The sequence below is a fragment of the Hordeum vulgare genome, chromosome 5H (genome assembly GCF_904849725.1).
Source record: "Hordeum vulgare subsp. vulgare chromosome 5H, MorexV3_pseudomolecules_assembly, whole genome shotgun sequence".
NCBI classification, from domain to species: domain Eukaryota; kingdom Viridiplantae; phylum Streptophyta; class Magnoliopsida; order Poales; family Poaceae; genus Hordeum; species Hordeum vulgare.
The window spans coordinates 553,993,076-554,019,638 of record NC_058522.1 but is presented as its reverse complement, the minus strand read 5'-3'; the positions used below and the strand labels follow the sequence as shown (position 1 = coordinate 554,019,638).

General features: G+C 45.3%; 2 protein-coding genes and 2 non-coding genes across 4 annotated transcripts; 1 reads left to right on the top strand and 3 right to left on the bottom strand.

Annotated features, from left to right (window-relative positions):
* The first annotated feature begins 10,728 nt into the window (after positions 1-10,728).
* LOC123452864 (transcription termination factor MTERF15, mitochondrial-like) lies at positions 10,729-12,211 on the top strand. Its single transcript, XM_045129590.1, has one exon. The coding sequence runs from the start codon at positions 10,826-10,828 to the stop codon at positions 12,005-12,007; it is 1,182 nt and encodes a 393-aa protein (XP_044985525.1). The 5' UTR covers positions 10,729-10,825; the 3' UTR covers positions 12,008-12,211.
* A 3,556-nt stretch (positions 12,212-15,767) lies between these two features.
* Positions 15,768-15,986, bottom strand: LOC123400620. The gene has a single exon (XR_006610839.1). It is a non-coding gene; the product is annotated as a small nucleolar RNA U3 (small nucleolar RNA).
* A 3,952-nt stretch (positions 15,987-19,938) lies between these two features.
* On the bottom strand, positions 19,939-20,157 carry LOC123400617. Its single transcript, XR_006610837.1, has one exon. It is a non-coding gene; the product is annotated as a small nucleolar RNA U3 (small nucleolar RNA).
* A 2,761-nt stretch (positions 20,158-22,918) lies between these two features.
* LOC123452863 lies at positions 22,919-24,719 on the bottom strand. The gene has a single exon (XM_045129589.1). The coding sequence runs from the start codon at positions 24,167-24,169 to the stop codon at positions 23,291-23,293; it is 879 nt and encodes a 292-aa protein (XP_044985524.1). The 5' UTR covers positions 24,170-24,719; the 3' UTR covers positions 22,919-23,290.
* Between the last annotated feature and the right edge of the window lie 1,844 nt (positions 24,720-26,563).

Below are 26,563 nucleotides of genomic sequence, written 5' to 3'. Positions count from 1 at the left end.
ATCATGCATCTAGTGTATTGAGTTCATGACGAATAGAGTAACGCCTTAAGCAAGATGACATGGTGTAGAGGGATAAACTCAAACCAATGATGAAAACCCCATCTTTTTACCCTTGATGGCAACAACACGATGCGTGCCTCGCTACCCCTTCTGTCACTAGGTGAGGTCACCGCACGGTATGAACCCAAAACCAAGCACTTCTCCCATTGCAAGAATCATAGATCAAGTTGGCCAAACAAAACCCACAACTCGAAGAGAATTATAAGGATATGAAATCATGCATATAAGAGATCAGAAGAAACTCAAATAAGATTCATAGATAATCTGATCATAAATCCACAATTCATCGGATCTCGACAAACACACCGCAAAAGAACATTACAACGGATAGATCTTCATGAAGATCATGGAGAACTTTGTATTGAAGATCCAAGAGAGAGAAGAAGCCATCTAGCTACTAGCTATGGACCCGTAGGTCTATGGTGAACTACTCACGCATCATCGGAGAGGTCATGGTGTTGATGAAGAAGCCCTCCGTATCCGAATCCCCCCTCCGACAGGGCACCAGAACGTGCCCCGGATGGGATCTTGCGGAGACAGAAGCTTGCGGCGGCAGAAAAGTATTTTCGAGGCTCTCCTGATTTTTTCTGGGATTTTAGGGAATATATAGGAGAAAGACCTAGGACGGAGGAGGCCCAGGGAGCCCACAAGCCTGGGAGGCACGGGCCCCCCTGGCCGCGGCTAGGGGGCTTGTGGGGTCCCTGGTGACCCTCTCCCTTGGTTCCCAAGTCCCCCGATCGTCTTCCATTTCAGAAAAAAATCTTTTTGGAAGTTTCGTTCCGTTTGGACTCCGTTTAAAATCCTCCCCTGAAAAGGGTCAAAAACACGGAAAAAACAGGAACTGGCACTTGGCATTGAGTTAATAAGTTAGTCCCAAAAAAGATATAAAAGGCATACAAAACATCCAAAGTTTGACAAGATAATAGCATGAAACCATCAAAAAAATTAGATACGTTGGAGACGTATCATGATGTAGTATGATAGAATGGTATCCTCCTCCGAATAATTCGAATGACTTGACTTGGCACATGTTCACGCATGTAGTTGAAACAAAACCAACACAGCCTCTACGATGTTTATGTTCATGGTGATTTATCTCCTACTCATGCTTGCATTCAATGTTGGTTAATCTCAAAGCACGTCTATGACTGTTGTCGCTCTCTAGCTGGTCGCTTCCCAGTCTCTTGCTAGCCTCCACTTATACTAAGTGGGAATACTGCTTGTGGATCCATTTCCATAAACCCAAAGTTGTTCCACATGAGTCCACCATACCTAGCTATATGCGGTATTTACCTGCCGTCCCAAGTAAATTTGCATGCGCCATACTCTAAACCTTCAAATAAATATTATGTTTTGTATGCCCGAATCGCTCATGTAGTGACTAGGGGTTGTCAATATCTTCCATTCTAGGTGGGTTATTCTCAAGATATGTATTGATTCACTATCATTCACGAGAAAGTGGCTGGTAATCGGGACGCATAGTTCCATGCTCAAAATTCAAATCAAAATTTAATGAACAAAACTCCCCCCGGATTGTTGTTTGTATGGACGGTACCCGTGGATTTGGCCTGCCGTGGAGTGTGATCGATTGGTGGAGGGGGAGTAAAAACTTTACTATTCTGTTTGGGAACCGCCTATAATGTATCTAGCATGGAAGATATTGAGATCTCCTAGTTGTTATATTGACAATGAAAGCATACCACCCAAAATTTTGTTTCATCCCTGTTTTAAAAGCTCGAGCTCTTGCACCTCTGTAAGTCAATGCTTCCCTCTGTGAAGGGCATATCTATTTTACTTTACTGTTGAGTCATCATCTTCTTATAAAAAGGCACCAGTTAGAGAGCACATCCGTAATTTGTATGCTTTTATATTAGTTGATATTGAGTATGAGTATGAATGGATCTATTTTACCGTGAATTACAATGTCTAGTCAGTCCTTGTTCTTCGGAGGTGCTCTGCATTTATGTTTTGCGGTCTCAGAAAGGGCTAGTGAGATACCAGTTTATCATATTGTATTATGATTGTTTTGATAAAACGGTTGTCATCCGAGACCTATTATTCTTGCTCGCTAGTTGATTATGCCATTGATATACGTAAATACGAGACCTAAATGTTATTGTGAATGTGGTTAGTCTATAATCTTAGCTGAAATCTGAACATCAGTTAGACATATTTACGACAACAGGATCAAACAGAGTTTGTAGAAGTTTTTCTTTATCACTTTCAGTTTATCAACTGAATTGCTTGAGGACAAGCAAAGGTTTAAGCTTGGGGGAGTCGATACGTCTCCAACGTATCTACTTTTCCTAACTCTTTTGCCCTTGTTTTGGACTCTATTTTGCATGATTTGAATGGAACTAACCAGGACTCACGCTGTTCTCAGCAGATTTGCCTTGGTGTTATTTTTGTGCAGAAATAAAAGTTCTCGGATTGACCTGAAAATTTACGAGAATGTTTTTGGAATTAATAAAAATATTGACGAAAGAATCAATCGGAGAGGGGCCACCACCTGGCCACAAGCCTGCAGGGTGTGCCTCCCTAGGGCACGCCCCCTGGCTTGTGGGGCCCCTGTGGCTCCGCCGACCTCGTTTCCACTTCTATATATTCCTATCCGGGGAGAAAAAATCGAAGAGAAGATTTCATCGCGTTTTACGATACGGAGTCGCCGCCACCTCCTATTCTTCCTTGGGAGGGCAGATCTAGAGTCTGATTTGGGCTCCGGAGAGGGGAAATCGACGTCGTCATCATCACCAACAATCCTTAATCACCAATTTCATGATACTCTTTGTCGTTCGTGAGTAACTCCATTGTAGGCTTGCTAGACGGTGATGGGTTGGATGAGATCTATCATGTAATCGAGTTAATTTTGTTAGGGTGTGATCCCTAGTATCCATTATGTTGCGAGATTGATGTTGCTATGACTTTGCTATGTTTAATGCTTGTCACTAGGGCCCGAGTGCCATGATTTCAGATCTGAACCTATTATGTTTTCATGAATATATATGTTTTCTTGATCCTATCTTGCACCCACTCAGGATATATGCCATCGGCAAGATAATATCCCATGTTGTAGTCTCGGTAGTTGATGGTGTAGTTGAGGTGATTCCCCGTTTCAAAGCCTTCTGAACACCGGAGATCGTTGAAGCACGTTGATGTCGTTGTGAGAACGTGTCATTCCAAAGAAAGCATGTTAAATCCATAAGTCATGTGATGCCACTGCCTCTAGTAAGATGGTGGCCTCTTTTGTGTGACCTTGGTACATTCCTCGCAAACTTTTGGAGCAGTTTTTCCATTGCCAATGCATGAAATCGATTGATCCAAGCATTCGTGAAAACCCTATGGCCTCTCCAATTGCCAACAACTTCTCCGTGTCCTGTGCATTTGGCTCTCTCAGATACTCTACTCCAAACACCTCCATGACAGGATGGGCAAACTTTACAGTAGTTTTCAGGCATGTGCTCTCCCCCATCTTGACCATCTCACCAACGTCATCAGCCGCAGTACCAAGTGCAAGCATCCTCATAGCAGTTGTGCACTTCTGCTTGGCAAAGAAAGAGAGTTGACCACAACAATCCCTTGTGAGCTTGAAGGAGTCATTGTTTGCCTCGACTCTCTCCACAATGTGCAAACGATGATGAAAAAATGCATGCAAAAACGATGACAAAAAAATGTATCAGCCGGAAAAGTTGGTTCCGGATCAAATTAATCCTTCTGCAGTAGCCTTGCTCTGGATACCCTACCCCGATTGATGACTCTTCTCCCTTTGATCGAGCCCTTGAAATTGATAATGTGCTCCACTTCCTGGTCCATTTACTATTGCATGCTCATGAGCGTCATCACATCTACGTCTTCGTCTGAATCCGATGAATTAAAGAACTCATCTTGAATCAGTTGATCAAGCTCTGTCTGTCCATACTCCTCGCCAGATGAAGCATCGAAATCCATCATTTCTCCTAAAAATTTGACCAACAAATCCGATAAGACATTTTGTCGAACACATTATGCGTAGGTCACAACCAGAGAGTTGTTGGACGTACTGCGGTGTCTTCCAAGATGGCGACGACGTCCTGCGCGGAGAGGTCAAGAGAGATGATCTCTTTGAACGAGCGGCTGAGGTGGCGGAGGCTACTAGGCGACGAAGCATGCGTTGCGGCGGAGCTGCAAGACGGACGACGTGTGAAGGAAGAAGAGAGGAAAACAGGAAATGGATCAGGCAGTTATGTGGGGTGGATTTGGTGCGATTTCCGGTAGGGTCGGGCTGTTGGGTCCGACGTGAAGGGCGTGCCGAGGCTCCCCCATGTCCGCTCCATATTTGGGCTGGAAATGGAGGGTGCCGGTCAACCCAGACATTTGAGGTCGGTTTAGGTGTTGGAAATATGCCCTAGAGGCAATAATAAATTAGTTATTATTATATTTCCTTGTTCATGATAATCGTTTATTATCCATGCTATAATTGTATTGATTGGAAACTCACATACATGTGTGGATACATAGACAAACACAATGTCCCTAGTGAGCCTCTAAGGACTAGCTCCTTGATCAAAGATGGTCAAGGTTTCCTTACCATAGACATGGGTTGTCATTTGATAATGGGATCACATCATTAGGAGAATGATGTGACGGACAAGACCCAAACTACGAACGTAGCATATGATTGTGTCACTTTATTGCTACTGTTTTCTTCATGTCAAGTATCTGTTTCTATGACCATTAGATCATGCAACTCCCGAGCACCAGAGAAATGCCTTGTGTTTATCAAATGCCACAACGTAATTGTGTGACTATAAAGGTGCTCTACAGGTATCTCCGAAGGTGTCTGTTGGGTTTGTGTGAATCGAGATTGGGATTTGTCACTCTGTGTGACGGAGAGGTATCTCTAGGGCCCACTCGTTAATACAACATCACAATGAGCTTGCAAGCAATGTGACTAAGGGGTTAGTCATGTGATCTTATATTACAGAACGAGTAAAGAGACTTGCGAGTAAACGAGATTGAACTAGGTATAGAGATATCGACGATCGAATCTCGGGCAAGGAACACACCGATGGACAAAGAGAACAATGTACGAGATTGATTGAATCCTTGACATCGTGGTTCAACCGATAAAGATCTTCGTAGAATATGTAGGAACCAATATGGGCATCCAGGTCTTGTTATTGGTTATTGATTGAAGAGTGTCTCGGTCATGTCTACATAGTTCTCGAACTCGCAGGGTGTGCACACTTAAGGTTCGGTGATGTTTCAGTATTATTGAGTTATGTGTGTTGGTGACCAAACGTTGTTTGGATTCCCGGATGAGATCCCGGACATCACGAGGAGCTCCGTAATGGTCTGAAGGTAAAGATTTATATATAGGAAAGTGGTATTCGGGTTCCGGAATGGTTTCGGGGATTTCCGGTATTGTACCGGGAGTGCCGAAAGGGTTCTGGGGGTCCACCGGGAGGGGCCCACCCACCCCGGGGGGCCACATGGGCCTATGAGTTGGCGCACCAGACCCTAGTGGGCTTGGGCAGCCAGCTCCAAGAGGCCCATGCGCTAAGACCAGGAGAGGGAGTGGAGGAGGAGTCCTCCCAAGGGAGTCCACCTCCCTTGTGGGAGGAGGACTCTCCCCCTTTAGTTCGGTTGAACCTCTCCTCCTTGGAGGAGGGGCCAAGGCAGCCACCTACCTCTTCCTCCTATATATAGTGGAGGTTTTGAGGGCAGCCACCACCGAAAAAAGCCACGTGCTGCCCTCTCCTCCATAGATCGTCTTCTTCCTCTAGATCGGTTTCAGTATTGCTTGGCGAAGCCATGCCGGAACAACTCCACCACCACCACCTTCATGTCGTCATGCTGACGGAGAACTCATCTACCTCTTCACCCTCGCTTGCTGGATCAAGGAGGTGGAGATCGTCATAGAGCTGTGCGTGTGTTGAACACGGAGGTGTCGTGCGTTCGGCACTAGATCGGGATGGATCGTGATGGAATCGCGGGACGGACCGTGATGAGATCGCGGGACGGATCATGATGAGATCGCAGGACGGATCGTGATTGGATCGCGAAGATGTTCGACTACATCAACTGCGTTATATACGCTTCTGCTTAGCGACCTACAAGGGCATATAGATGCACTCTCTCCTCTCGTAGATGGTCATCACCATAGATAGATCTTGTATATGCATAGGAATTTTTTTGTTTCACATGCAATGTTCCCCAACATTACGAGGTCCGTTTGAATCAAATTTTTGTGACCGGGTTGTGACCAAACGATCTGCCCAGGCATTTGAAGAGTCCGACTGTACATGCTCTTAGGCTTCCTCTCAAATTCTTTCTCTTGCGGTGAGGGTGAGGCTCCAGTGAACAATAAGCAAACAACATGCAGTAGTTCTTGTCTTGTTTTGGGTGCATGTATGTATTTGGTACATTTTGTTTTCTGCTCTTTGCATTTTCTTCGCTTGTCGCAAGGTTGGCCACGTCCCCTGCTCCCGTCTATGCCTAAGATGGGTCTATTCCATTTTAATCTAGGGGGCACACATGAATTTCTGGTGGAGTTCCTAAAGTTGCATTCATGTGATCAGGCCTGAGTGTCGTGTGTAATCTAATATGCTCCCTTCGTGTGTTTGATTGCTGCTGCTTGGTATGCTCATAATTATCGGTTGAAAATATGGGCTGCATGAAAGCATCTCTAACACACGTGCTATCTTACCCGCACGATAAAAAAACTTTTTTTACGTGCGGAGGAAAATGGCATCACGTGCGGTGTATTTGCTGCGCCCGTTTCCGCCCACTGGATAGCGACGATTCTTGTGCGAGTTCATCGATCGTCATATCTGAGACCTTCATGCACTCGCGTTGCTGCCCGCAACCTTCTTCATTTGCTCCGGCAACCCGTCCGTGCTTCCCCCGCCTATTCCCGTGTGCCGCCGCTTCTTCCTCCGCCTCCTTTCCTTGTCGCTGCCCCTCGAGCGCGCCATTCTTCTGACGAACAGCGTGCGGTGGCCGGTTGCAGCTCGGCGCCCATAAGGTGTTAGACAAAACGTTTACAGGGTATGTGTTAGAGCATATTTCTTCATATGTGGTTTTGGTAATTGATGACAATCCCTATAGACTAATGGTCGCTTTGAGTTGTATTCGAAGGATTTGTCCATAGGCACTTCTTGGAGTCCATATGTTGGTTTCAAGGAGTCTATATGATGACCAAGATGGTATTCAAGGTTTTATCCAAAGATTGGTCATAAAGACACAAGGTTGATCAAGACTAAGTCAAAGAGTGAATCAAGTTGATCAACACACAAAGCATGCAGATGTCTCGAGAGGGATCAAGTGATCCCATGGTATGGTAAGCATTGTCCATTACGCTTTATGTACTAACCCATGGTCTTCGTGAGAGTTATATGTGGGGTTAGGTGTGTTTCCATGGGCTTGCATCAAGAGGAAGATATCATGTCCGAAGCTTGCCGTCCATTTGGTGGAAATGTACTTGTGAAGATGTGCTGAAGAGTGGCTCACCCATAGTGAGTATGGGGGAGCAATCAACTAGTCTTCATCGAGCCAACGCAATCAAGAAAGGTGGTCCATCTTGAGGAAGTGAAGATCGTCGTCTTCTAGCTCAAGTGGACTATGTCCAAGGTATAGGTTTGCCCTTGGTAGGTTTTCTATTTTACCGGTCTCATGGTGGTAGTTGGGAGACTGGATTATATGATAGATTGTCGTACTGTCAAGGGGGGCTCTCAAGTGAGTAGCTTCATCGTATCGTTCATTGAGAGATCAAACCATTTGCATCCTTGCATCGCCTTTGTTGGTTCTTGTTAGGTGTTCCTCTTTGTGAGTTTTAGAGCTTATGGTCATCTTTATGACAAACTCGAGTTCATCGCAAACGGAGTCCATATGCATCTTCTATGATGTTTTCGATGTTGGACTTTTTGCCGGTTCTTCACTCATAGATGTTTCACATCTCTATATCATCGGCATTTTTATACCGCCTCTTCTTAAGATGTTCCTTTCACTGTTGGTAGCTCTTGTCGTCCTGAATCCAACAAGCTTGGGTTTGCTCAATTCGGAGCTCGTATGCGAAAGTTATGGCATTTGTGGTATTCATGCTTTTCATCCTCAAAAGGTCCAAGCTTGTTGTATCCGAGGTAGTACTCCCAGGTCTGCGGTAGTATCGCTCTCGGGCGGTAGTACCCTCACCAATGCCGCTGACTCGGGGTCTCGACACTTTTCGTGTCGGACTGAGCGGTTTCTGGAGCAGTAGTTTTGAGCAGCAGTACCTCTCAAGCGGTACTTCCTCTCCCACAAGAGGTAATACCACTGATAAGAGGTATTACCACTCCCTCGAGCGGTACTACCTCTCAAGCGGTACTACCTCTCCCCCGAGCGGTACTATCTCTAATAAAAAGTACTACCTCTCCCCCGAGCGGTACTACCTTTAATAAAAAGTACTACCTCTCCCCTGAGCGGTACTACCTCTCTCGCAGAACTACACTCGTGTTTTTCTATCTCGTTGGATTGTTTTTACTGTGCTAAGAGGTAGTAGCGCTTGAGCATGACTTGTGGGCATAATGGTTGGATTCGGGGGATCCTATTTAAGGGGGCCTTCTTCCCCAATGATCCCCATCCTTTTGAGCTCGTTTTCTTCCCCCATTGTTGACCCTCTTTGAGCTTGCTAACTCTCAATCCCGCCAATGATTCTTGCTAATTCTTAAGAGAAAAGAGAGAGGAGATCTAGATCCACATTTTCGCTAATCACTTTCTCCTCTACGTGAGAGAAACCCCTTGGATCTAGATATTGGAGTTCTTCGTGTTCATCTTCGTTCTTCCTCTCATTTTCTTCCATAGCATTAGTTGTTGTCGTGGGATTTGAGAGAGAAGGACTTTCTTGCCATTGCATTTGGTGCATAGGTTTGAGTTCTCCACGGTGATACATGGAAGTGAAGTTTGAGAAGCTTATTACTCTTGGGTGCTTGGTATCCTAGAGATGGTTCTTCTTGGGCTGTTTTGGCATTCTAGAAGCTTGGTGGTGCCTCGGAGCTCAATCATTGTGGGTGTAAAGCTCCAGACAAGCGTCGGGGTCTTCAATTAGGTTGTGGAGATTGTCCTGAGCATTTGAGATCATCTCGGAGCCATAAGCCATTATGGTGAAGCTTAGTGGTGTTGTTAGGAGCCTCCAATTAAGTTGTGGAGATTGCCCCAACCTTGTTTGTACGGGTTTGGTGACCGCCCTGAAGGGTCCCTTAGTGGAATCACGACATCTTGCATTGTGCGAGGGCATGAGGAGATTACGGTGGCCTTTGTGGCTTCTGGGGAAGCATTGTGCCTCCACACCGCTCCAAACGGAGATTAGCATCCGCAAGGGTGTGAACTTCGGGATACATCGCCGCCTCTGCGTGCCTCTGTTATCTCTTACCCGCGCCCTTAAATTATGCATTTTACTTTGTGATAGCCATATTGTTTCTTGTTATATATCTTGCTATCACTTAGTTGTTTATCTTGCTTAGCATAAGTTGTTGGTGCACATAGATGAGCTTAGTTGTTTTAGATTTTGTGCTTGACTAATTAAACGTTAGTTTTATCTCACATTTGTTCAAGCCTAAAACGTAATTATTTTAAAGCGCCTATTTACCCCCCCCCCCTCTGGGTGACATCTACGTTCTTTGAGTATTACTGCTTCAACTTTATATTTTGTAGATGAATTTGGTGCATGTTGTTTATAGTTTTAAATTCAATATTATAGATGAGTTCGTCCTACGGCTCTTACGATGAAAAATTTGATATTCAAGAGGAGAAGGACCTCACAATAATCCTAGCTATGCACGCCGATAAAGAGCCGAAGCAAAGTGGTTTGGTTATGGGTCGTAAGAAATTGTCTATCATACGTCTGTACATACGACTATGGCTACTATCTTACGGATGACATCTATCCAAAGTGGCAAGCATTTGTGAAGTAGTTGACGACCGTGAGGTAAGAAAAATATTGATTTTCACAATGCTCACGCGACGGCTAGAAAAGATGTAGAGAGAGCTTTTGAAATTTTGCAAGCCCAATTTGCTATTGTGAGAGGACTGGCTAGATTTTGGGATCAAAAGATCCTTTGATACATCATGAACGCTTGTATGATCATGCATAACATGATCATCAAGAATGAGCCTGTGCAAGATTTGAACTATTCTCAGTATGATTTGTTGGAACATCCTGTGCGAGTGCGGAGAATGGCTGCGAGGGTGGCCCGATTTATTGTCTTCTGTCATGCCATTCGACATGTCGAAATGCATGATGATTTTTAAAAAGATCTAATCGAGGAGTGGTGGGCATGACATAAGCGATAGAATTAGTTTGATGTTGTATTGTTGAACTTTTTGTTGTATTAAAAGATTAACTATTTGTTGAAGTTGTAATAATAATTGAACTATTTATTGTTTATTTATTTTATGTGTGCTTGATCTACTTGGTTTTATTTTAAGTGAGATATATTGTTTGTGCTGGACGGATGCTGTAAATTTAACGTGTTTGTTGGAATTATAACGCCGCGTCATATTTTACAGCATCTACCAAAGCAAGCGTCCGCATGTTAAAAAATTTATTTCAACACTGTAAAAATAATTGAGCGCGTCGCACGGTTGCGCGTCTGTTGGAAATGCTCGTATATCTGGAGAGTGCTCTTCTTAGAGCAGAGTTGAGTGAGAGCCAGAGTTGAGCTCATTTTGAGTGACAATCCCTGTCCACCACACCACCGGAGACAGACACGCCGCACTTTCCACTGGAATTCCCCACCCCACCGCCGCCGTCATGCTCCTCCTCCGGAAGCGCGTCGTCTCTCATCTCCTCTCCACCGCGGCCTCATCTCCTTCCATCTCCCCTCTCCTCTTCTCCGCGGCCTCCTCTCCTTCCATCTCCCCTCTCCTCTTCTCCGCGGCCGCTGCCCCCCGCATCTCTCCTAACCCTAGCTTCGCCGTGGAGGACTACCTCGTCGACACCTGCGGCCTCACCCGAGCCCAGGCACTCAAGGCTTCCACCAGGCTGTCCCACCTCAAGTCCCCAGCCAATCCCGACGCCGTCCTCGCCTTCCTCGCCGGCCTCGGCCTCTCCGGCGCCGATGTCGCCGCCCTCGTCGTCAAGGACCCGCACTTCCTCTGCGCCGGCGTGGAGAGAACCCTGTCCACCGTCCTCGTCGGGCTCACCCGCCTCGGTCTATCGCCTTCTGATATCACGCGCCTCGTCTCCCTCACCCCCGCCTACTTCCGCAACATATCCCTCGTCCCCAAGCTAGAGTACTATCTGCCGCTCTTCGGCTCCATCGACGACCTGTTCCGGCAGCTCAAACACAGCTCTGGCTTACTCAGCTCCCACCTCGAGAGCGTGGTCAAGCCAAATGTGGCCTTCCTGCGGGAGTGCGGGCTAGGTGCTTGCGATATTGCCAAGCTGCCTAGGATCATCGCCGCCAGCCCAGAGCGCGTCCTGGGGATGGTCGCGTGCGCTGAAAGTATAGGCGTGCCCCGTGGCTCCGGGATGTTCAGGCACGCGCTGCATGCCGTCTCATTTCTCAATGAGGAGGACATTGCTGCCAAGGTGGAACAGTTGAAGAAGACATTAAGGTGGTCAGATGCCGAGGTCCGCATTGCTGTGTCTAGGTGGCCGGTTTTGCTGAGATGGTCAAAGGACATGCTGCAGCGCAAGTCCGAGTTCCTTGTCTCTAAGGTGGGGTTGGAACCGGCGTACATTGCTCGCCGGCCAGTAATGATCGGTCTTAGCCTGGAGGGTCGGCTCAAGCCCAGGTACTATGTTATGAGATTTCTTAAGGAAAATGCATTGCTAAATCATGACACAAACTACTACACAATGTTCTTGATCTCCGAGAAGGCATTTGTGGAGAAGTTCATATGCCCTCACAAGCAAGCTGCACCACACATTGCTGAAGACTATGCAGCCGCTTGCACAGGGGAGATGCCTGCTAGATTCAGATTTACATGAACCAAGAACAGGCTAAGAAAATTGGTGGAACAACAGAATTTCTACTCATCGTATTAAGCTGGTAATTCATCATTAGGTGTTCTTTTCATGCCCGAATGGTGGTTTTGTCATGGCTAATGCTCGATGTAACTGATAACTTGATTTCTGAACCCTGACATGTTGACTTCATCATTTGGTAGAGAAGAAAGCTTGATATGTGTGATCCGTTTTCATGTCAAGTTTTATCTAGCATGTTCAGTTTTCATTTCATTGTCTTTCTTATTCCATCATACGCCAGCTAGTACTGAAATTGAAGTCCGTTGTTAGTATTTTGATTATGCTTAGAAAATATATTTCTATTGGACGTATGTTTATTTTATACCACCATCAGCGGGGTGAGGAACCAACATACAGCCTGGAGGGTAATGCACCATTGCTGTCTGGAGGGCCCGCTCAGACGCTGATTCTGTGTTGCAATGTTTCTTAAGGAAAATGGATCGCTAGGTCACGGCTGAGCTGATAGCAAAATAATGGTGAGGGAGAAGGTATTTGTTGATAGCCTTACAAGGAAGCTGCCTCACCGTGCTGAATACTTATGCTGCTGCTTGCAGAAAGCAATTGTGCACTAGATTCAGATTTGCCTGATAAAAGGAACAGTGTATTAAATTTCAAAAGTAATCAGTGAGTTCTTTTTCTTCCGACTAAAAGTTTGATTTCTTAACATGGTGGCATACTGTTGGAATATTTGTCTGAAGCTGGGTATTCATTTATATAGAAAATAAGGGATGCTGATATCTTGGATATTACTTCCATTGCTTGTCCTGCCTTGCGTCTGTGCCCTCTAGCACAAACGGAAACTGTCAAATGAATTAGAGCAGTTCTCAACTAGCGATTCATCTGTTGCCCTGTCAAAAAATCAATTTAACAAGTGAATACATTGTGCATAGTTTATACCTGTGAACAACAAACAATGAAAGAGCATAGTTCTTGGCTTGTTTTGGCTGCATTTTGGTACATTTTGTTTTCTCCTCTTGCATTTGTTTCGCTTGTAATGTCTGCTCAGGAGACAGTCGCAAGGTTGGCCACGTCCCCTGCTCCTGCCTTTGCCTAAGATGGGTCCATTTTAATTGAGGCAGACATGAATTTCTGGTAGAGTTCCTAAAGCTGCATACAGAGCTCGATGATAGCATTCATGTGATCAGGCCTGGGTGTAGTATGCAATATGTTCCCTCTGTGTGTTTGATTCCTGCTGTGAGTCATGTACCTTAGACCAGAGTTGAGTGAGAGTCAGAGAGTTTGCTGTTCTACTTTGTGCTGCTATAAATAACCGAACTTGGATGTATGGCTGTGGTTTCATTGCTGGACAGTGGTTCATTTTTATCTTGTTGATGCTGCTATGGCAATGCGAAAGTGTAAAAGTAGTTTTATGATTGTACGGCTATTTCTTTCATCTTACCAACTGCTCCCTCCGTTCACAAATATAAGATGTTCTAACTTTTTTTGTGAATCTTAATTTTTTGGTGAGCCTTGATTTCTCACAGTTTATCAACACACTTGTCAACGTTAAAGCTCTCCCTGTTCCAAAAGTATGCGCCAACTAGAACAGCAATTATTCAGATAAGGCAACCATGCATCAATTTTGTACGACAAAGACTACGCACATTACCTTGCCCCCTGGATGAGCCTTAATTTGCTGGAACTTGAACTCCGTGTAGCTTGGAACTTTGGATTTATGCACTTCATGTCTTCATCTCTTCACTTGTTGGACTACCCCAAGACCTGCAAAGCGCTGTGACTGAACATGTCATTGTAAAGAATACACATCGCGGGAGAAAATAGTTTCAAATGCCAAGAAAGTTTAGTATGTTCTTTCCGAAATCAGCAGGACTCGAGCATTTAAACTTCTACCTAATTGTAGAAGATAACTTACCAAGACTTTTGCACTGCCAAAATCACAGATTTTGAGCTCATGTGTATGTCGGTTGACCTACAGTGGAAAGTTTACTAGGTTAGTAAAAATGCATTAGTGGTTAGTTAATGTTCTTCCTGATGTAAAGAAAGCTCAACTAGCCAAATGGCTCAGTGGGATTCGAGGGAACGTATATATAGCACAACATACTGAGCATAGAAAAGGAGGTTAAGAATCTCATGAGAACGCTCTATGGTTTGATATCACAGTGGCAGATGCTAACACAGGCAAGTGCTCGGCATATCTGCAAAGTTAGATTACAGGAACAATGGTCAGATGACTTATACCAATCACATCTTGTGCTAATACTCAGTATCAAAAGATAACTGAAGGAACAATTATATTGCATGGCCAGGACATTATATTTCTGACTTCAACAGCTACAAAGAGCAAACAAATTAGAGATGTATGGCGGAACTCATTAACTTCAATTTTATCTGTAGCAAGAACAAAATCAGCATAGTTAAGCATTAGTTGAAGCATGTAAATGATAAGGATGTAGTAATGTGTGATTCATCGGTTATACAGTAGACGGTCTTAACTAATCTGTGACCATATATTTAAAGCAAAGCATTTTCCACTCATTCTACAGCCAACAGAAAGGAACAAAGGTCTAGCCCACAAGCTCATACAGACAAACATCACACAGCTATTACCACAGAAAGGAGTAGAAGTCTCGCCCACGACAAAGAAAAAATAACATTAGTAGGATCTCCATGGAATACACCTTGGAAACAAGATTTATTTCTTTTTCTCCAAATAATCCAAAGAAATCCAGCAGCACCCGCAGAAACTATAGCTCTGTTTTTGCCAGTTGCCTTACCTGTTTAGGCAGGACATTTTGGCTATGGATTGTGGTTGCAATTATGTGACCAGCTCCAGCACCAGCATCTGCAACCACATCTGGCCCAGTGTCCTGCAAATGAAGAATTGAGTCACTTCATCTAGTAAAACAGGGTGCTTATAGACGTCACGATGTAAGACAGGGTGAAGCCAGTGCATAAAAGATAAAACCATGCATTCCCAGGATATAAAACACACTGCAAATCTGCGGCAGACTGAATCACTTTTTTTTGCGAATCACATATGCTTGCAATGAAATAATGATTCATTACACACACACGCACACATAATGAAGCAGAGCCATATTTATTGGGACACAGGCGGACGATGTCTGTGAGTCCGCGAGGCCAAAAATACACTGAACTTTGTTACTTTCATAGTCGTGCTAGCTAGGTTTAATTCTCACCTTGCGAATATGATATTCACTATTCAGGGAGGACATATACCCTATCTGCATTCACTACAGATGCAAGCTTTTATGAAGCTTCAAATATTTTTGCAGCTACAATAAATCCCCAAATGCATCGACAGTGACTAACAAACAGCACATTGTGTCCAACAAAAGCGAACCATCAGCAAGTCGTCAAACCACCAAAAACTGTCGATATGAAAATGGTCTCAGTGCATGTTAAATAAATCTGGTTATGAAGGTTCTGTTTCAATTTAAAAGACTGAATTGATAAGTTTGAGATTGATTCAGACTTATGAAACAAGGCAGCCAAAAAAGAAGGATTTATGTTAATCAACACAAGGTTGCACTCAATTCTATCTTGGTTTGGTTGGCTGCACACAGTGAAGAGAGCAACACAGCTGACCCTAACAGAATATCTTTACAATATTCACATAATTATTTCTTGCCTAGCCTGGTCTAATAGTGCTCGGCCAGTTTTCATTTGGCCCATGATTTTGATTGCAGTTATTTTAAAAAGGAAAAAATGGAAACGCAGACAATTCACAAAAAAGATTTGTTGTCTGTCAGACAACCTCTGGGCCACCCAGCCAGGTGTTAAGCTGACAGGAACGATCATCTACCGCCGTCGGATTGCCCCATCAGGGAAATCCTGGCCGTTAATCACGCTCTGGCCCAGAGGTCAGACTTCATCAACCAGACTAAAGTGCTTGCCTCCTTATTAGTAAAGGATGCAGCGGTACGAGCCTATAGAACAGATCCTGTTCAAGTAAGGTCGTGCTGCAATCTGCTGCGCCTCAGCTTATAAACTGGTGCCGCTCCCTGTAAACTGGCGAGGTGGGACTAATGCTATGCGTGCAGCTGCGCAGCAACACCCGCTAGCTGGGAGCTTTTAGGACTCGTGGTGGGTGCTGGCCCCTCAGGTTGGGCTGCTGCCTGCTGGACACACAGAGCCCGGCCCATCTGAGGAACATCTGTCTCGTATGGCCTCTTCTTTTCTTTTCCGCTGCCTCATCTTTTCAGTGTTTGTTCGCTGTAATTTATTTTCCTTTTTGTTAAGTGTCCGAGGAATACTTTTGCTTTGGCGGCAATATCTAAGAAACTCTAAATTGTTTCTTCAGTACTCATATTAGTTCGTGCTAGACTAAACAACACCCAGTCATTACTTACAAACGTGCAGAATTTTTGGACATAGAAAATAAAAAAAACTCAATGGCATAATATGTGCACATTACCTTGTGTCATGGATGAGCCTTAATTCGCGGGAACTTGAACTCCGTGTAGTTTGGATTCATGCACTTGATCTCTTCCCTTGTTAAAGTACCCCAAGACCTGCGACGCACTGTGACTGAACATGTCATTCTAAAGAATACATACTGGTCACAGGAGAAATCAGTTCCAATGTCACACTGCAAGATATCACCTTGATAATCACAACCGGTTCATCAACTCCACTTTCCCCAGGAAAAAGAGACTGCATACAAGCAAATGCTCGGCATATCTGCAAAGTTACGAGATTACAGGAACAATGATTAGACGACGACTTATAATAATCACCTCTTGTGCTAATACTCAGTATCAAAAAGTCAATTCTTTCTAAGTTTGACCAAATATATAGACAAAAATATCAACAATTACAATATTGAATAAATAGATTATGAAAATATATCCAATGGTGGATATGTTAATATTTTTTGGGTATTGTTTATCGTCACATTTTTTTATATATACTTGGTCAAACTTCGAAAGCATTGACTTTTTGACTGAATTTATATGCCATCTATATAGGGATGGAGGTGGTCAGAAAATGTGACCTTATGATTAACTAATAAACATACAAGAAGAAAGTTGTACTAGAGGGTATATCCAAACACGGTAGAACCGACAGGCTGGCTCAGTTATGTTTGAATTTCTCAGAATTTATTTTAGATTCTTAGTTTTTATTTATTTATTTATTTTAGAAAAGGAGAATATACCCCCGGCCTCTGCATCTAGACGATGCATACAACCATTTTATTAATTATTCACAGAGACCATACAAAGTAATACATCAGTCAACCTGAAGCCACCATCTAGACAACACATGTTGCTACTCCTATTCGTTGATGAAGGTGTGCTGAATATCCGGGCCAAATACCAAACAGATATCGCATCAAATCCTAACATCTATAGTCTGATGCTCCAGCCCAGCCACCACTGAGACTGGATCCCAAACTGGTCCGGCGCAGAGGCCGCCTCCACCATCTACCACCGTACCCTCTCCAGAGCTAGAACAAACGCATCATCCTTGCGAGGTCTGCCGTCGACGTCACCACGGTGCCAGACAGCGCCACCATCCTGCACGTATCCGCCTACACGTGCCTGTCGACGAACCACCGCAGCGCCATTTCCGTCGGGCTACACCGTATGGCTCACGGTAGACCAAACACCGATCCTCCTCTTGTCCCGTCCACCCAGCACGTAATCCAAAACGATGCCCTCAGGAGGGAAATGACATCGAAGATGCCATCATCGTCCGACCGGTAGATCCAGATCTAAGGTTTCCCTCGGAGCATCACGAGTGTGGTGCCACGACCTGCAACAATGATGCCATCGGCTGGTAACGACGTCCTAGACGCCGCCATCGTCCGCCATGACCGAGGTCGGCGCGGTTTTCACCGGAAGTCGCGACCCCCCGATCTCGTGGCTGGATGGAACCGAGGGAGGCACGTCATGTAGACGAAGACCGTCGTCGGCATGCCGGCAGGGGCCTCGCCGCCCCACACCGATCCTCCTCGCGCCACCTGACGGATCTGGGCAGGAAACGCCAGATCCGCAACCCTCGATGACCGCCCTTGCGCGCAGCCGCTGCCCTCGCCGGATGGAGCGCCTCCGCCGCCATCCAACCTGACCACGGCCTGCCATGGGGCCACGAACGCCGCCGCACATCAGGTCCGCCGCCCTGACCGCCGCCCCCGTCTTCCCTGCGCGCGACGGACCCTCCGCCTCGCTGGGGCTCCGCGGCACCACCCACCCTGGCTCTAAGGCGCAGGGCCCGCCGCCACCGCGGCCCTTGCCAGCAGCAGCGGCGGCCGGGGAAGGAGGGAACCGCTCTGGCGGCTAGGGCTTCGGGGGCCCCTAGCGTCGCCCGAGGGGAGGCGACGCGAGGGGGTACGGGCCGGGCACCTTGTCAGTCTCTTTTTTAGATTCTTAGTGGAACCATCATTGTGATAACTAATCTGAAACTTGTAGATAGGTCCCAATACAGTATTCAACTATTGGAACGTAAGTTTAGAGTAGAGCAGCAATGAGGACAAAAAGTGATGCAACTAAGTAGGCAACATATCATATACAAATGTACCCCTTATTTAGTAAATCATAAGGAAGTTTATTTTAGATTGTTAGTGAAACTATCAATGTGAATAACTATCTGAAACTTCTAGATAGATTCCAATACAGTATTGAACTATTGGAACATAAGTTTAGAGTATAGCGGGAATGAGGACAAAAAAGTGATGCAACTAAGTAGGGAAGATAACATATACGAATGTACTCCTTATTTAGTAACCAAGAAAACTATGTACCAGGAGCTCCACATGACAGCATATAGATAATTTTGGTAACAAGAATGCCTAGTGCAAAGATTAATACTCGTATTAAATAGTTTCGTAAAACATTAAACATGAAGGACAATTGTGCAAAGCATAACATCGTTCAAAAAAATAATTGCCAAGTCATATCAGACATCATAAGTGTATAGTTTGACATAAATGAGGGCACTCTTTGAGTGATTCATTCTGTTGTACTGTCTAGCCATCTGGTTTACTGTCTCTGGAACAAACTCAAGGACAAGATTGTGATAAAGCTCGTACCATTCAGTGGTTGAAAAGAAGTAATGCTTAAGACCAGCAATGTTAGGATGGTTAAACATATGCCTAATTTGCACTTCCCTGTTTTTGCATCGCTTGTCATGAAGAACATTTTTATGGGAACCCATTTCTCGACATTTGGCCTGAAGAGTTGACAATAACAGGTTATGTGTCTTTGACAATCAGTTGAGCATAGACCAGTTCAGACAACACAAACGTCAGAGATTTACCTGGGATTTTTTTAGAATAATCAATTCCAACCACATGTTCAGCGATGTAACTGACCGACTATTTCATTAACCATCATACCAGCAAATTTTGCTTCACAGCTTATACCTGTTTGGGCAGACCATTTCAGCCACAGATTGGGGTCCCAGAACACCTCCACCGGCAAGCCGTCGACGAGAATTGTTTGGTTTCCCCAGAACTTCCATGCCAACCTCTTCACCTGCAGGGCATGAGTCCTTGAGGCCAACGGTGTGTCACACTCTATCACATGGTCGTGGAACTGGCCATTGTCACAGAACTGCGCCTTGGTGGAGTAAACCTGCAAGTGCAAGTTCCAGGCCAGATGCATGCTCAGGCTGTAGCTCGCGCCGCCGGACATCATGTTCCAGAAGGCCAAGTACAGATCACAAAGAACTGCAGTCTGATAAAAACCATAAAGCATTTGTTTGTTGGGCTGTAATTGCCACTGTTATATCCTGAGTATATGAGTATATCACAGATAAGTTCAGATGTATGATTGCAAATAGATGTGGTTAAAAGTTTCCAAAAAAGGGAACGCAGACAGCCAGACAATGCATAGAACGAGAGACTGTGCGGTAATTCCGAGAAAAGAAGCTGGCTAAAAAAACAGAAGGGTTAAAAAAAAAGTGTTTTGAGTCTATCAGACAACCTCTGGGCCACCCTACCAGGTGTGAGCCAGGCAGGAACGATCCTCTACAGCCGTCGGATTGCCCCATCAGGGAAATCCTGGCCGTTAATCACGCTCTGGCCCAGAGGTCAGAATGCATCAACCAGACTGAAGTGCTTGCCTCCTTATTGGTAAAGGATGCAGCGGTACGAGCCTATAGAACAGATCCTGTTCAAGTAAGGTCGTGCTACCTTCTTCCTCAGCTCAGCTTATAAGCTGGTTCCGATCCCTGCAAACTGGCGAGGTGGGACTAATGTTAGTGTTAGTGTTAGGCAGCAACACCCCCTAGCTGGAACTCGTGGTGGGTGCTGGCCCATGAGGTCGGGCTGCTGCTGCCTGCTGGGCAGAGAGAGCCCGGCCCATCTGAGAAACATCTGTCCCGGAGGTAGTAAGAAAATGAGACCTTATGATTAACTAAACATACAAGAAGAAAGTTGCACTAGAACATCTATCCAAACACAGTAGAACTCTGACAGGCTGACTCAGTTGTAGGCTTGTCTGGAACATAAGTTTAGAGTAGAGCAGCAATGAGGACAAAAAAGTGATGCAACTAATTAGGGAACATATCATATACGAATGTACTCCGTATTTAGTAACAAAAAAACTACTGTATGTACCACGAGCTCCACATGACAGCATGTAGATAATTATGGTACCAAGTATGCCTACTGCAAAGGTTAATACAGTATTAAATAGTTTCTTGTAAAACATTATAGATGGAGGACAATTGTGCAAAGCATGACACCGTTCAAAAAAATTAACTGCAAAGTCATGTCAGACATGATAAGTGTATAGTTTGACATAAATGAGGGGCACTCTGTGAGTGATTCATTCTGTTGTCTGTCTAACCATCAGGTTTACTGTCTTTGGAACAAACTGGACAACAAGATTATGATAAAGGTCATCCCTTTCGGTGGTTGGAAAGAAGTAATGCTTAAGACCAACAATGCCTAATTTGCAATTCCCTGTTTTTGTATCGCTTGTCTTGAAGAACCTTCTTTACGGGAACCCGTTTCTCAACATTTGGCCTGAAGAGTTGACAATAACAGGTCATATGCCTTCGACAATCAGTTGAGCAAACACAAATGTCAGAAGTTTACCTGTAAAAAACCCAGAAGAACCATGTCCAACCAAATGTTCAGCGATGTAACTGACCGACTATTTCATTAACCACCATATCAGAAAATTTTGCTTCACAGCCTATACTTGTTCCGGCAGACCATTTCAGCCACAGATTGTGGTTGCAGTTATGTGACCAGCTTCAGCACCAGAATCAGGAACCACATCTGGCTCAGTGTCCAGCAAAGGGAGAATTCAGTCACTTCATCTGGAAACAAGGTGCAAAGTTGATCAACAATTTCCCCTAGGCTTTCTGTGAATATACATGATCCGTAACAGCGCGAAGCCAGAGCATAAAACCATGCATTCCCAAGATGAAAAACTCGCTGCAAATCCACGGTTGAGTGAATCACACAGTTTCGTTTTTGTATGTGAATCACATATGCTTGCAACGAAATAATGATTCATTGCACACACAAAAATCAAGCAGGGCCATATCCAGGGAGGTCATATACCATGTCTGCATTCACTGCAAATGCAAGCTTTTATAAAGCTTAAATATTTTTGCAACTAACCAAATCGTAGCTACAATAAATCCCCAAATGAATCGACAGGGACTGACAAACAGCACACTGTGTCCAAAAGAAGCAAACCATCAGCAAGTTACTTGGCCACCAAAATTGTCCATATGGAATGCTCCCAGTGCAGGTTAAATAGATCTGGTTATGAAGGCTCTGTTTTAATCTAAAAGACTGAATCGATAAGATTAAGTTTGATTCAGACAGATGACACGAGGTAGCCACAAGGAAGGCCGCTTTGCAGCCCAATTTATGTTTACGGCTTTGCTAAAAATCAGTCGAAGTCTCAGTCGATACTATAGTCCGTTGATTTTGCATTAAGATTCGTGTAAATCAATTTTTTTCCTACACAATGCTCCACTCAAGCCTGTCTAGGTTTTTGGCTGCACACGGAGTAGAGAGCAACGTAGCAACCTCAAAGAGTTTTATTTCGAATAATATTCATATAAAACAAATTAATGATAAGCAAATGACAACCTACAGCATAGTTAATTCATGTCTAGCCTAGTTTAAGTAGTATTCGGCCCGTTTCAGAGGCCCATGATTTTGACTGAAGTTTCAAAAAATATCCTGTTAAAGCGATTGATGAACCTGAAATTTTCTGTTGGAGTGGAAGCATCAAGTGAATTAAATGCAATAAGGATAACTACAAAATGCAAACAGGAAAAGAAGATATAAAAGAGGTGTCCATATCAGAAAGAGAGAGAGAGAAATCAGGCTCTCTGTTTTGAATGTACTGTGTATGATTGGGATTCAGGATAATACGCAACTTAATATGTCAAGCATCAGAGCTGAAGTGGTCCAGCAAGCGGAAAGGTTGCTTAATTCCATTGATCATCATAGCCGATGTGGCGATGTCAATGCAACCTCCTCATTTAGAAAAAGAAAAGCAGAGTTGCACCCACCTTATTGGCTAGCCACACAATGCAGATGACTAAAAGAAACAAGAAAAGTACTGCAGAAGAAGGCCAAGAAATCACAAAAGGAAAGTCACAAGATGATCATTTTGGGAGATTTATAAAAATGGCACCAACCAAATTTTGCACAGAATGTGGTAATCTTCAGTAAGTTGTAGCATCTAAACTCCATGATCCTGACTAGGATGATCTGTCTGCTGCAAAAGATGGCCATATTCAGATATCTACAGATAAGCACAAAAAGAAGTGTCATCAATGTAACAGACTTGATGCTCAAGCATTCCATGTGTCTTTGATTCCTTAAAACCTCCACTTTTGCACATGGACCAAAGTTACATTGTGATAATATTTGTTACTGATCATATAATAAGGGAACAAAGGGGAGAACAATCATCAGGCAAGACTGTTACCATAAACAAAAATTATAAAACTGAACTTTCAGTATGCATACATGACAGCGTTCTTTCTTAGAACATTGCCATGGTTCAACTACTTGGAGCATTGGAACCGATCTCACTTAAGGCATAAACACAAGGGGAGGGAAAGAGATGGCAAAAACAGACTGGAATATCACTGGAACTTGCCAGACAATTCAAACACATCGTTTATGAAGACGGCGAAACCAACAAAAGGAAAAAATAAATTGAAAGAACATATATTGGAGTTTCCCATAGCACTCCCAAGAAGAGACAGACACTGGATGAAACATCTTGTTAGCACTGGAAAGGAGGCGGCCGCAGAAGCAACTTATGATCTGCCAAGCACCTACTCAATCTTCCATGCATATAGGATGAGCGAGAAGCCGAGGCCTTGCAGCTGAGACTCCCTAAAAATCTGCGAGTACGACCACGGCATCGACTTCTCTGGCGCCTGGCATGTCTGGAACATGAAGACCGCGTTGCTGGTCGTCGTCGACCCGAAGAGCCAGCTGTGGACATCCCAGAACACCTCCACCGGCAGGCCGTCGACGAGAATGGTCTGGTTTCCCCTGAACTTCCATGCCAGCCTCTTCACCTGCATGACCGGCTTCTTGTCAATGCGTATCTCAAGGCATGGGTCCTTGAGGCCGACGGTGTCGCACTCTATGACGAGGTCATGGAACTGGCCATTGTCGCAGAACTGCGCCTTGGCGGAGTAAATCTTCTTGCCGTAAATGTGCTCCTTCCTGGCGACGAAGGCGGCGTTGAGCGCCGGCCGGTTGGCGCCGGTCTTGCGGTAGGCGTCCTTGTTCATGTCGCCGAGCAGGAGGGCCAGCTCGAGGTCGAAGACGAGCGCGACGTAGAAGCCCTCCAGCGGCTCCGGCCCGGCGCCAAACCTGGCGGCGGAGAGGTCCCAGAAGATGTCGACCTTGCCGCCGTCGACGTCGAGGCTCTTGGAGCCCTTCTTCTTGGAGAAGAGCCAGGGCTTGATGTCCGCCTTGCAGAGGCTCTGGCCGGACAGGCCGTCGACGGCGACGCTGAGGCCCTGCCCCATGAGGCTCTTGCTCCAGGTGACGGAGACGACGCAGGGCCGGGCCGCGAGCTGCGTCTGGTAGAGGCAGGTGACCAGGTTCTGCGCCGCGCCCTTGCCGGCGCTGCTGGAGGAGGACGCCGCGTCCGCGATCTGGACGCCGCTCTCCCCGAAGCAGGACGGGAAGTCCCTCATGGCTCGCGCCGCGCCTTTTCAGCGAACACCTCGCGCGCGTGCAGCCCCCGCTCAGAGGTCGGCGGAGCTCCCCGCAATGCCGGACAGGGGGAGCGGCGGCGCGCGGCACCCTCCTGCCCGCAGCCACACGGCTTGCTGCCACAGGAGATTTGTCGATCCGGCGCAAGTGGGCGCAAGATCCCCGGCCTTTACTGCCGAAAGCGGCACCGCCCGGAAAGCAAGCGCCCCAATCGATCCGGCAGCAAGCTTCAACCTTCACCCCCTTTTCGACCGCAATCAAGCTCGGCAAGACATGCCCGAAGCTCCCACCTTCACCGCAGAAGCCGACGAGAGGGGTGTGGAGAGCAAGCTGGAGTGGGGAGAGCACCAGCAAGCTAGCTAGCGGCCAGAGGAGGGAGGGAGGCGAGGGGTAGGAGGAGGTGGGAGGAGCGAGGAAGCAAGCAGGCAAGAAGTGAGAGGAAGTAGTAGTAGGCGAGGCGAGGCGAGGCGAGGCGAGCGGCAGTGATGAGGGAGGGGAGGGGAGGGGAGAGGGGGAAAGGGAAGGAAGGAGACAAAAGGTCCGGGGGATGAAATCAATGGGGGGCGGGGCAGCCCTACCAGATAACAACGCAGCACGCAGCACGCAGCGCTCACTGTCAGCCAGCCAGCCAACTCACGGTGGAGGAGCAGGTGATGCCGATGCCATTGCCATTGCTCTGCTTTCTCTCTCTCTCTCTTCCTTTTGTAACTGCTGCCATTGCCCATGGTTTCTTTTGCGAGCACACCGGCTCAGCTTGCTTGCGTACCACCACTACAGTACAGTTTCAGTTAGCACTGACTGAAGGTTGAGACATTGCTGTTAGGGGAGGGCAGCAGACAAAAATAAGCAGGAAAATTTTGTTTGTTTTTACTGCCACTGAATCAGGGAGTGAGGTGAAATCAGGAGGTGGCTGAGAGGTTCCCCCTGATGTAGAGACAATTGTCTCTCATGCCAATTTGCTGCTTGCAACCGTCCAAAAAGATTTTGGCACTCTCCCCTTCCCTGGGTTGGGTCTTGAGCTGAGTCCATCTATCCACTACTCCTTCTACTGCCTTTTGCCATGGGAATACCAGCAGCAGCTTTTTTTAAAAATGTTGGGACTTGGGAGCTGTGGGAGGAGGACAAGTTCACATGCATTACAGTGCAAAATGACTCGAGTCTGTACCCTGCTACAGGGAATGCAGTCAGTGTTTACTCCATGCACGGCTGCCCTGCCCCCATCTCTTGCTGTTTCTTTCTTTTTTCTTTTCTTTCCTGGCACAGAAGTAAATCACTAGTTGTAATAAGGAAGGGATTTCAAAATTATAATATTTGGCCACTTGGCTGATTATTGTAGATTGGATGCAAGGTGGCTCTAGTACTTGTGTTTGTAGGTGATGGTTTCTCTAAATACATACATCGAATAAAAAACCAAACCCAAGTTGAGACTGGTGCTGCCAGGGTCACCCTCTTTTTTTTAATCAAAGAAGATGCTATATATTTACATTACATGTCGACACATGCTTTCTCAATTATTGCCTTCACATCAACTGCTTATACATCATCACATTATTGTATTTTTGTACATGCACTCCATGATTGGGTGTGCACATACAAATTAAAATCCCACTGCATAGAATAGTGTCTCCCAAATTTGACTTTAGATCATGTGAGGCAACTAGTGATGCTGGTGCTACCATAAATGTTTTATGCCACATGTAGTGTATAATATTGAGTTTCTAGTAGTAAATAGGTAAAGAATAGATTGGAAAAAATGTACCAAAACCACTGCATACTCTTTTTGGAGCAAGAAACAAAAACTGCTGCCAAAAAATAAGGTGATGTGAGGTAACTGGCATCAATGAGAAGGACAACGGTTTTCCTGGGCCTGGGCCCCGCCCGTCTCATCCGTTAACTGCACGCCCACGAGCCCGCATTTACTCACCTCCTGGAGATCCACTCTCCTTTCTCTCTGCTTCGTCTCCACGCAAAGGCACACGCAAATTCCACATCTTTTTGAATGATCCGAACCAACTTGTTTTTTTACTATCACACTGAGAAAAATAATGGTGTTTCGTTCTCTCTGAAGATGCATTATTGACCATAATACTACATCAGATTGAACTTATTAACTTACTTTATAAGTAAAAAAAATGATGAACCGACTTTGTTGATACACTAAACATGGTACATCAGATGTGATTCAACAAAGTAGACCGCCAAGGATCCTTTGTAAAACATGAAGTTACGTCAAGATTTTTGATTTTTTTTAAGAGTTTTTTCATTCATATCACGAATCAGTATAAAGAAGTTGATCCATACAAGCACGCTGAAACGCAATCACAGAGGACCATGAACACCTAGAGTACCTAAGACAACCATAACAAAAAGATCTC

What these genes read in the sequence shown, in the direction of transcription:
- LOC123452864 (XM_045129590.1), top strand. Translation starts at nt 10,826, where the DNA reads ATGCTCCTCCTCCGGAAGCGCGTCGTCTCTCATCTCCTCTCCACCGCG.
- LOC123452863 (XM_045129589.1), bottom strand. Translation starts at nt 24,169, where the DNA reads ATGAGGGACTTCCCGTCCTGCTTCGGGGAGAGCGGCGTCCAGATCGCG.